The sequence below is a fragment of the Neocloeon triangulifer genome, unplaced genomic scaffold (genome assembly GCF_031216515.1).
Source record: "Neocloeon triangulifer isolate White Clay Creek 2 clone unplaced genomic scaffold, ASM3121651v1 ptg000022l, whole genome shotgun sequence".
Lineage (NCBI taxonomy): Eukaryota > Metazoa > Arthropoda > Insecta > Ephemeroptera > Baetidae > Neocloeon > Neocloeon triangulifer.
Window position 1 is genome coordinate 5,887,587 of NW_026775562.1, and position 12,005 is coordinate 5,899,591.

The following is a 12,005-nucleotide window of genomic DNA, read 5'->3' on the forward strand; positions in this document are numbered from 1 at the left end:
TTTAACCGTGTTTACTGCTTTATTAAAGTACATTTCATTATAAGCATTACACCTTTAATTGCCTTAATTACAATGCTTACAGTTATATAATGTAGTAGTAGTAGTAGTAATAATAATAATAATAATGTCGGCTAGATACACTTGGATGTGTAATTTTTTCAAGTAGTTTGGTACGCAGCAGTTTTTCTTTCAAACGTCTTCTTCTTAATCCGCTAACACAACTTTTGCACAGTATTTTTAATAAATGTGTATCTGGTATAATGAGATGCGTGCACAAGTTTAACATTTTCGTTTCTTTTCTAACACCGCTGCATATTATCTCTGATTATACATCTCTAAGACATTGTGCATTATGGCCACTAATTGTATTTATTTATACTTAAAATTAAAAAAAAAAATTCAAAACAAAAATTCACAAATTGGATTGAAAAAGTTGAGACGGAAGAGCGAGGAACAAAATATTATTTTTCAAAGTACATCTACTTACTAATATGGATTAATTGTAAGTTTTTCACTTCGATATACAGAATGGAATTTGGCACCCCAAACTTATTCTGGGGGATCACAATCGAGGAGAGAACGAAATGGGAAGAACTAGAAGTATGTTGGCTTTTTATTTTTAAATTTGTGACTCTGTTACAAAGTCTGAATTGATTAGTTTCCATGACATTTAACATTAGTACGCAATTGTAATTATATATGAATATATTTATGCAAATACGTATCCAGAGTAAAAGAGTCCAGCTACAAGTAACGAATTTGATATTTTTTCGTTAGTTCATTTTTTATAATTGTCTCAATTACGCTCCCCTCATAATCGATCTCAATCATTTTCCTGCTTTAATCCGAATAGAATTTTCCGCAATTTTTTTTTTATTAAAAATTTCGAAGTAGGTCGAATTATGAGAGAGGCACCGTCTCCCTATAATTGTACATCAAGCATGTCTACAAAACCTTATATGCAAGTCAGGGTCGTTTTAGCGCCACTCAGAAAGTCTGAACGTCTGAAATTTTCACTGAAAAAAAAATTAATCAAAACTCGTCTTTTTTTTTCAGTAAGAAAAAAGCGTCAGCAGTCGGTGAATTAGAATTGGAAATTTCAAAATTCTGCAGATACTTTTCACAAGGTCCGTCTGTTTCCAATAAAAACAAATTGTCTTGGTTTAAGTGTGATGAGTATAGGCTTGTGTGATTTAATTTTTTTTTTCAAGGTGAGAAAAATCGGATCAATTAAAAGTTCTGTATGCATGTGCTATAGTATGTGTTTATAGTAAAAGGGGCTATCACTGTGAGATGGGGAGAGCGGTTTTTTTTCTTTCAAATTTTTACTTCTTGATGAGAATGAAGGGTGTCTTGTCACATCGATTCAAGAATATAATCTCCAATCGTTCTTTCTTGCATATTTAGGCAGAGTGGCTTAGCTGCGAATTTACTGCCTGTTTCGGCGATTGTTTGAGTTTCCTGAAAAAAGCTTTAAATTAGCAAAAATATTACATTTTCGAATATAACACATATTTGGTTAAATAAATAATTACAAAATATTGCCAGTTATTATATTGATGAAATGGATGTGATAAAAATATTCTCTTGATTGCTCACTAAATTTTAACTTTTGTTTTCAAATCATTCCCGTCAAAAGTTTTGACAAACATACTTTGCAAAAGATTCCAGCATTGATTAAAACATTTCATCTTGGACAATTTTAATTAAATTAAAAATAAAGCAATTCCAAAGTTTATCAGGTTCAATTCCATTATTTTTATCTTTTTGAGGAGCAACATCATGTATGTATATAAATTTAAGACTTGAGTAGACAAAATTAATAAAAAAGCGAATAATAAAATGGAAGAATGCAGAGTATTTTCATATTAAATTTTTAAAATTTGTGCAAGTTCCTGTGATTAGAATAATTTTAAAATTAAAAAAAAGTGCTTCCACAAAAAAATAAATAGGAAGGAAATCTAAATTTTTGATAACGATAATGTTATTTGAGAAGGCATATTGATTTCCTTTTCCAGCCAAACAACGCCTTTCTCTCTGCTCTTTTATTCTTTTCTCCCTGCAGCAGAAGCAACCCTATTATTTGCTCTCTTATTCGCCTAGAGTGATATGGTTTAATCAATGGAGGCAAAGATAGAAGGGCAATCGATAATGCGTGGGAAGAGGAAATAATAGAAAATCGAGTCTCATTTTGGTGTTTACACACCCTTCTGCTTGTTCTCCTTGCCCTGCTTGTTCTTGCAGTTCCGTGTGACCTGGCGGGTGGCCTCGCAGCTGGGGTCACTACCCGGCTTCAGTCGGTCGGTGCGGCTCATCTGGTTGGTCGGGGTGCAGCTGCTCCAGGTGCCCTTTTCGTACTGACAGCCTGCACACAAATTATGCAAGATTGATGAGAGAGAGAATGAAATTTCGAGAATTATCCGTTCAATTCTCTGGTGGCTTCAAACTAAGTAAATAAAATCCTATTTATTCTACATTGATTAGAAAACAAATTGATGTCAAAAATAGCATAAAATAATTTGAAATATTATATCTTTCTCCTTTATAAATATTTTGAAATATTGATACTGTAATTGTATCGCTCTAAAATTATTTTATAATATTTTAACTCGAAAAACAATAATCCTCTCTTTAATATGGAATCGCTTTTTTTATTACATTATCTAACATGAAAATACAAAATATAATGCTATGATTCCATTTTTTTATTCGTTGCAGATAAAAATAGCATTGTCAGCAAATTAGGCCATCTGAACTTGATTCAAGACTATATAAACTAACTTTCCCTTAGCGTTTCATATGCGGCAGTCGTGGCCGAGTGGTTAAGGCGTCTGACTAGAAATCAGATTCCCTCTGGGAGCGTAGGTTCGAGTCCTACCGACTGCGAACTTTTTTGTATCTCTTTTTAATACCGCTGTTTTTCAAGCTCTGCGAATTACTGTTTTGAACTTCTTTTTGATGAATAAAAATTTACTTATGCACAACGAAGGAATGGAACTTTCCTTTGCAGTGATTGATCGATCGTGAAGAGCGCAGTGCCTGTTGATGAGCGTCTAGTGCTCAAGTGGATAATGAGAGGATTGCGACACGTACCGAGAGTCTCAGAAAGGAAATCGTCAATTGGCCCGACAAGGCCTTTCAAAGGGTCCTTTCGTCCTGTGTGTGCCGAGACACAAAGAAAATAATAAAAGGACCAGCGCTATTCCGACAATGTATGTAAGGTTTTCATTTAATTAGGACCACTTATAGTGGGTTTCCCTTATAAAAGTTTGCCTTTTCGAAATATTCGTTAAGAAAATATTGCCTATTTTTATTCTTCGACTTAATCTTCAATGTTCGCTTTCTTGCCCAATTCGATAAAAATTCAATAAAAATGTGTCTCACCAGACTTTCCCTTTTTGCACTTCTTCTCGATGACTCTGGTCGCCTCGCAGTTGGAAGGATCTCCTTTCTTCAGGGTGAACGTTCTGGTTCGCATGTTGGTCTTGGGATCACACTCGCTCCAGGCACCCTTGACGTATTTGCAGTTATCGGCTGCAAAAGAACGCATTTTTCCAGTAAAAAAACACCAAGGGTGTGCCAAATCGCTTTCTGTTATCTGCATACATTTCACCAGACGAACAAAAACCACTTCGCTATGAAATTACCTCTGACTTTTTTCTCCTTTTTCTCCTTCTTGACTTCCTTTGCGGCTCTTTCCTGGCGCGACGGCGGCACATCGTTGCTGTTGGTGCTCGCGACGGCACTCGCCTGCGACTTGTCACTCCACTCGGCCACCTTCTGCTGGCCGCCTTGGCCCTCGGCCATCACAGCCTGGTGGCACACAACGGCCAAAAGGGTAGCGCACAGTATTACTTTCATTCTGCAAATATAACAAATAAAATTGTGTAATTAAAATCACTTCAGTTAACAAATTCGAAATCAATTTAAACGAAGTACGTAAATTTTCTAAAAGCAACTTAATTATTCAATTCTCTTTTCAATACCAAAGTTTGTGATTAAATTTTTAGTTTCGAAACTCAAACTTGAATTTTAGAACTGATAGAAATATTTCTGCATATTTTTAGCCAGTTTTTAAAATTCGAAACTTGAGCATGACGTTTGGGGCAGGTGACTGCATAACCCGTGCAACAGAAATATGAAAAACGCTTAATATCATTGATTTTTCATTAATTTATTTAGGAAATAAATCGTATTTCGAAAGAATAAGCATCAAAACAAATTCGTTAAAAAACAATGATATATAAGAAAATCATGAATTTTTGATCACGAGCTACTCGTCAACAATTTGGAGCCAATAAAGCGCAGCATATAGGAGGCCCCTCCTGATACTGGAGGTCATCAGGGTTTATTCGCTTGGTTCCTTCCAGATGGATCAACCTTGACCTCCAGCTCGTGGACAGGGCTTCGTTTCCTGTCCGAATCTGGCCAGAGCGCGCGCGAGGGAAGACGAGTTTTTGAGTTAGGCGATAGGTAGCGTTGAACAAAACATGAACCCAAAGGCGGCAGTCGCCAGAGCCGCAGTCGGCCAAACAGCGGGAGCACTCCTACTTCTTGCATGTACCCAAAATCTGCCAAAATCCCCGTTTTTAATTGAATGAATTTTAAATTATAATGAATATCTATTTAAAAATACTTCTTCCATTTTACATAACTTTTTTTTCATTTTTGCTTTCATTGCGTAACTTTCTTGAAACAAAACTTTGCACTGGACGCTTTGTTATAATTAGCAAAAATTATGAACCCCAAATTGAACACCATCATGCGTTTATTATGCGTCAAGTCAAATCATAAAATGGACTCTTTTTTATTAATATTGGTGAAATTATAAATTATAATAAGAGATCTTCATTATTATATTGAAAATTAATAGTAATCCCATATAATAAATAGTAAACTGTAATAAGTCAATAAAGAATAATAATAATAATAATGTACAGTAATTTATAATTAATTACTAATTAGCAATAAATGTCAACTTTGAACTTATTTGAAAGGGTTGGATTACATTACATTTTGCAATTAACAAATCAACTTATTTTATTTCCATTGTGGCTTAAATTTTGTAAATCGGGATTAAAAAAATTCAGCTTGACGCATTTTGCATTGTCTCAGAGAAAGATTCTCCCTGGAAGGCCGACAGTAAGCTTTTCATGGATGGCGCATATACAGTATGTGGTGCCATTTACACAAGCGAGTCTCAAGTCTTTGTTGTGACAAAGGGCATCACAGGCTATGACTGCTGGGGCCATAAACTTTCAAAGTTCATCCCTGCCCCGCCGAGAGGCAGGAAAAAGTATAAAAAGCAGTTAGGTCGGCCTTTTACATAGAAGATTATGGAAATCGATTCTTCCTTTCAAAACTTCGCACTGGACAATTCACCCAGAATATAAACTACATAACTATTTTTTTTCATTTCTTCAATACATTTTTTCCATTCCTACCAAAATTTATTGTGACATTAGATATTAATTTGTGTGTTGTAGTGTTCAGGCTCAAATGTGAGACTAGAATAAACTTTTTACCCTAAATATAATATTTTATTATTTCTAGATTGTATTTATTTCTTATTTTTTGTTGATAATTAATATTTTACATGAATATTTTGTAATTAAAATTTCCTTTACCTTTTATTTTCTTTCACAATTTGAAGAAAAAAAGACTATAAAAATAGTTTTTCTGCTGGATTTCTTTTTTATAACCGAAAAAAAAATCACTTAAATATTTTCTTAGAGAAGAATTACTTTTGCACCAGTCTTATTAATTATTTAAATATTTTATTAATTTTTTTATAAAAAAAATTAAAAATTCGCCAAATTGGCATTTATACTTGAAAGAAATCAAATTAATTCCAACCCGACCGACCGTATGGAAAGCACCTCGGCTAAGACAAATGCACCTTTTGAAAGTAAAAAAGGTCGGTCGAAGGGGGGGGGGGGGTGAATTTTGAACGGGCGCAGATGCGAGAATTAGTTTCACACGTGTGTAAATTTCCTCCCTCTCAACTCTCAACATGCGCCTCCGGACGGAAGGAATGGCTCATGATCTCAGCCGCCACTCTGCTCATTAAAAATGGATCAACCTCTGCTCTCTCGTCTCAAATCCACCGGCAGCCGACTCTTGGGACTAATATTTTATTTAGCACTCTTGAGAAGAAAAAAAGAAGAAAAAAATGCTCTAAATATAATTCAAGAGCTCGTTGCTCCCGCCAAAGCAGTGATTCTCATTAAGATTGTGTGTTGTAAAAAAGTAAGGAGCATGTAATGAAAATCAATTTGTTGTGAGAGGAAGAATTTGAATATGTCCAACTTGAATCATCAAAAAAAAACTCGTGGTTTATTTTATTGAATACTTTTGGGTATTATTTATTGCCTTATTATGTACAATTTTTGCACACATAGCAATTTAATCGTGATGTCTTTACTATCTTTGAAGTCTTTAAATTACTTTCCCAATTTAATAAATTATATATTTCTTATTTTTAGATTTTCAATAGAAAATCTGCATTCTAAATATTTTAATTCTACCAAGCAATTATACATTTTGTCCCTCCAATTGAATTGAATTTTTTTTATTTTTAGAGCTCAATACATAAATTTCCCATTAATCGGCATACTTTCAATGAAGCAATTCACATTTTAATATGAGTACTTTGAGCAAATTTTAGTTGTGTTTTTTCCGAGAATAGTTTTTGAAACATGAATTTGTTTTCCCTTCTATAATATCAGATTTTATAATTTATTTAAAAGAAGGGATATTTTATAATCTCAATTAAGGCAGCGGTGATTTGTAGTAAATTTGATTAACTTTATTCGCAACTAAAGAATTTGCTCGAAATGAAATTTGCATAGTTTTATGAAAATACCTTGTACAACAACAACAAAAATTCACTAACCAAAAGCAATTGAATTGTTTTTGGGCGTGCAATTTTCATGTTTGCCATCCGCCTCTGTTTATTAGTGTGCGAACTTTGGCATTTGCGCAAAAAAGGCAGGACAACAATGCATGGGTGGTCGTCTATGGTGGCAGGGAAATGAATGCCACCGAGAGTTTTTGTGTAGTGTTACCGCTGTTGCCATATTAAAAAAGCTAATAATTAATGGCACTCGCTGTTTATCGGCACAATGGCAGACATAAAGAATCCGCGTTTTTGCGTAATTAGATGAGAAAAAAAAATTGAAAGTATTTGCGAGTGTCGAATGAAAAGTATTTTTTCTATTAAAAAATTAGCTTCAAACAATAGTTGGTAGAACGAAAAAAATCCCTATGAATAATTATTTGTGCCATTTGTTGAGGGACCAAATCAAACTGCAATCAAATAAGGTTGGTATTCAACTTTGGAATTGGTAAAATACCATAAAATTTCTCGGAAATATTAAAAAAAATTCAATATTCATGGAATTAAATTAGTGCAGTAAATTTTCTAGAAAATATGAACAGTTTTATACATACTTGAAAATTTTGGAATTTAAGAATTTAATAGACCTTTTTTGATTGTGGCTCTCGCAGGGACTTAATTCTGAATATGAGGGATTTAAAATACATTTATTTCATTTAATAATATAAAAAAACCACGAAAAAATTCATATAAAAACATTATATATAGTTGTAAAAGTTTTGTTTATAGGGTTCAGACCGGGAGCAACTTTGCCCCATACATGAAATTTTCCAACTTAATGACAAAATAAAAATTAATATTAATCAAAATTAAGAACCAGATACTTTTTGACCAGATAAACTAACAAAGAAGCAACCGCCAGTATTATTTTCCGCGAAAGTATAAATTTAAATGCCCTATTCAACATTAAACAACCCCTTTTCATAGAATTCCTTTTGCGCAAAAGTGTTTGCCCGGAATTAGCCTTTCCTTTCACGAAGAATCAGCACGCATATGCACCATGTCATGTTTATATAAGGGTCCTGCACATGTGTGTGCTTTGCGGCGCAGCATAATAATGCCGCATGTTTTATGTTTGGCGTGTGTGGCTGGCTGCGGTTTTTCGTCTCATCTTTTTGCGCGACTCTCTCGTGCGTTATTGATCCCAGGTGAGAGCAGGGGCAGGTATGACTCGTTCGCCGAGTAACTGCATTACCAACGATCATGCCTCTCCATGTGAAAAAAAAATTGAAAACCAGGCGAGAGAGCTGTCGGTTTTGGGCTCTTGCGAAATATTCGATCGTTTTCCGCAACAGCACGCGGGAGGTTGTTCCGCCGGAAGGCATTGCAATTTCATCCCCTTTCCGAATTTTCCGCCTCTACGATCTCTCCCCTAACAACATAATTCAGACTAGACTGCTTCGATAGATATTATATGGTAAAAATTTGGACAGCGCAATAACTGCAAAAATTTAGGGAGGAAACATCAAATAATGGTTTGAGCTTTGGAAATTTGATAAATTATAAAATTTGGTTTTCATCTACGAGCTACGAGACGAACCAAATTGAGTATGTTATTAAAGATTGCAAGGTTTTGGAAATCAGAGGGCAATCGATCAATATTTTATCAAACTATTCATGGTTTTTTTATTCAGCTTAAATTTGAATTCAAAATTACAATTTTCGACGTCATTTAATGCAAAGTTAAAAAATACTCAAATAGAGAGGCCTATATTTGACTGAGTAAATAACGTGTATTATAAACTTGTAATGAGAGTCACTTGAAATGCGAAACCTGCCGTTGAGGGCCGGATGGAGAGCAGTTAACCCGTTAACAAGATACACAAACCCATTTAAGGCAAAGGTTCCAATTTAACTTATCTGACTGTTCTCTTTTCCAAATCAACAATAATTTCATTAATATTGTTAGAGTCTAACGCGCACGATCCGTTTATTTGCCAATAGATTTATTTTATTTAAAAATAATATTGAATCTAACAGAGTAAAAATAAAATTAATCTCTAATTCATTTAGTTCTTCATAAAAAGATGAAATATTTTTTGGTTATTTTACAAATTTTTTCAAATATATCCAGTTTTTTTCTTTAATTATAAATTGCAAATGGGGATTGTCACATTGAGTAATAAAATCAACAACGTGGCTTGATTTCAATAGTCTTGTTAATAATAAACGATAAAGATTTTTAATTATTAGAAAATAATTTATTATTATTATTTTTGTTGTTGATTCGTACACATTGTTACAAATATATTGTTTGCATTCAAGTTTTGAAAACAATCATTTATTTATTTATATTAAAAACCGATTATAATTTTTAGCTTAAAGGTCAATTATTAAATGCAATTTAATTTCATCATTTTTTAGAGATGATTATTTTCAAAAGTGTTAAATTAATTAATTCATTAATTAAATTAAATGGAATTTTTCTTGCTTAATGCGATAATAATATTAATAATAACAATTAATAAATTTAATTTATTAAATTTTAATTATGCAGATAGAGTTTTTTTGTCAATTATAACAATAGAATTTAATATTCAGTAAATTCTACAAGGAAATACAAACAAAATCCAATAGTATTTAATTGAATAATGGCATTGTTTTGAATTCGGTGCCTCAGGGACCGATCCAATGGCAATTATATGAATCACGTACAGCGGTCTGTAATCAGATTAGCGCAAGAGTAATTCGGCCAAATTGGGCGACTTGAATGTGCAAGCCCAACTCAATTTGCAGCGCACGAGATGGTACACCAAAGAGATACGCAAAGAAAAACTATAGTTTCGCTCTCTGGCCGAGAATTATTTTCTCTGGTGGAAGAAGAAAAGCTCAGAGAGGTGAGGGGATATAATGGGGTCCGGCGGCGGCAGCGTCGGCACGGCAACAAAGAATAAAGAAGAAAAAGAGGAGCACAGGTATGCTGTGTGTTGTGTACCTGTGGACCAGGGGGAGGGAAGAAAGAAGCGATTTTCTCTGAAAATCTCTGCCAACAGATGAGTTTTACGCACGCTAATGGATAAAAATATTCGTTTCTGTTTTTATTTTTCATTTGAGCCAAAAATATTGTTTAATGTTGGGCTGGACAATTGTTGCACTTCTTTTCTAGCGGTTGTTATTTATACTTATTTATTTATAATTCACTTTTTCCTGGATAATCAGCGCACGCTTGATTTGGGAATTGAAAAGTTACAAGTCAGTGGGCACGCTAGCGAGAGAGAAAGAGGCGGAGGTGCAATTATCAGTCGGCTCGGTGAATAAATGGCGGTGCAATTAGATGGAAATTTCGTGCCATTTGGCACGCCAAGCACAGTTGGCGCGCCAAAACGAGGCCGGTGATTGAAAGTGCGAATTCTGAACAAACACTAGAGCGAGAGTGAATTTTCTTTTCCGGGACTAAAATATGATTGAGTAGAAGAAAAATTAATTGAGGTAAATGAAAAACAAAATTTTCATTTCTAATCATGTATCAATAGTGAGAGAGGTTTTAAGTTATACTGAAGCTCATTTTACTTTAAACTGAACAGATAAATCATTTTTTTTTTTTATGTAAGTGGGACTGGAAAAATGATTTTTGTTTGCTCTATGACCTTTTTAAATGATAGGAAACCCTGACTCCCCCTTGAAACCCTCATGATGGGAGGGAATTTTGAAAGTAAAAAAATTTAATCACATCCAAACAAATAATTTTTGAAATTCGTGGTTTCAAAATAAAGAAGCGCAGCTTTTGAAACGGAAATTAATGAATCGGGCTTTTTCTCGTGGCATAAATTGTTTTTTTATTCAAAAAACAAATGGCTCTACCAGTTTTGGTCACTGTCTGCGACCCTAATTCATGAGCAAACGCGCTGCTCGCTGACTAGTACAAGAATGATACAAGAATCCATGATCATCTCCTCGAGTGTCAACTTCTTCCAACAAAGCTTTTGAAACGTTCATTTAAGCAATGACGCAATAAACTCCAATATAGTAAGAAGAGATATTAAATAATATCCACTATTTAGCAACTTGAATTTGTTACAAAGTTGGAGATTGTGATTTGGACGAGATGCAATACAATTAACGTTGTAAATTTCTTGCACAAAACGTTGGAGAATAATTATATAAAGCATATTATGCAGCTTATTAACTGCTGCAAGCTTTAACGTCTCGTTATCAACCACTGACTGATTTTCTTTAGCCTAAACCAGTCTAAAAGTTAATATTTTTGTTACAATTATAATATTTAAATAATCCAGTGCAACTTGAACAAAAAGGAAGCTAATTGTAATTATTATCCACCCTATTTAACAAAAATTTAGCTCAAATTCCATTTTTTTTTAACTTCCGCAGAATAATTAATTTTTAGTCAATATAATGAGGGTTTTTGTAAGCCTGAGAGAAAATTTTAACAAGCCAAACTCAGATATTCTTTTCATGAACAGAAAAACAGCACAGAAACTTTTTGACTTATTACTTTTTTATAATGCAATAAGAATGTTTGCAAAAAACGGTTTTGCTTTTGAGGAAAATCAGATAGATCTCAGAACACCCCCGCGAACTGACATCGGTGTGCGATGGAGCGGCCCCGCGCACCGCACCAACGCCATGGCGGCGGCGACCCCCGAGGGCGCCCCCGAAGGCCCCTGCAAGGAAGGATTAGGGCGGCGACTCACCTGACCGGCGAAGTGCGAGTCGAGTCGACAGATTCGGCGCTTTTTGGTGCAGGTCGATGGTTCGGAGGAGATGCTGCGACGCACACAAGCAAGGGCAGTGGCTCTTCCTTCGGCTCGGCTGCTGCTCGGGCGGCTTATTGATCAGGGCCTAGATGTCGAGAAAGAGAGAGAGAGAGAGAGAGAAGTCAGAGGCGCGCGTGCGCACCCCTGCCTGCTTCACAGATACATACCGGAGGCAGCAGCCTCCATGCAGAGCCGGCCTCCGCGAAGGGGTTAATCTCCCTCGGCACCGCAGACACCCGAATAAAAAGGCAAACCCCCCCTTCATCCTCTCTTTCGCACACACGTGCACCGCCGTGTTTGCTTTGCCGATTTTTCTTTCCTGTGCCGAGATAAATATACAAGATCCCTTGTCGCACCTAGACACACACATATAAGAGATAAAATCGTGCGAG

General features: G+C 34.9%; 1 protein-coding gene and 1 non-coding gene across 2 annotated transcripts; one reads left to right on the top strand and one right to left on the bottom strand.

Annotated features, from left to right (window-relative positions):
* Positions 1–11,712, bottom strand: LOC132204545 (uncharacterized). The gene is made up of 5 exons (XM_059633106.1): positions 11,551–11,712; positions 3,648–3,862; positions 3,385–3,534; positions 2,207–2,365; positions 1–1,461 (listed from the first exon to the last, which is right to left on the bottom strand). Exons 2-5 carry the CDS (start codon positions 3,859–3,861, stop codon positions 1,430–1,432), a joined length of 555 nt encoding a protein of 184 aa, XP_059489089.1. The 5' UTR covers position 3,862; positions 11,551–11,712; the 3' UTR covers positions 1–1,429.
* Trnas-aga (transfer RNA serine (anticodon AGA)) lies at positions 2,805–2,886 on the top strand. Its single transcript has one exon. It is a non-coding gene; the product is annotated as a tRNA-Ser (tRNA).
* Positions 11,713–12,005: the final 293 nt, after the last annotated feature.

What these genes read in the sequence shown, in the direction of transcription:
- LOC132204545 (XM_059633106.1), bottom strand. Translation starts at nt 3,861, where the DNA reads ATGAAAGTAATACTGTGCGCTACCCTTTTGGCCGTTGTGTGCCACCAG. An exon ending in GTGCAAAAAGGGAAAGTCTG is followed by an intron (nt 2,366 to 3,384) that starts GTGAGACACATT and finishes ATTTGTGTGCAG; the next exon opens with GCTGTCAGTACGAAAAGGGC. An exon ending in CAAGGAGAACAAGCAGAAGG is followed by an intron (nt 1,462 to 2,206) that starts GTGTGTAAACAC and finishes AGCTTTTTTCAG; the next exon opens with GAAACTCAAACAATCGCCGA.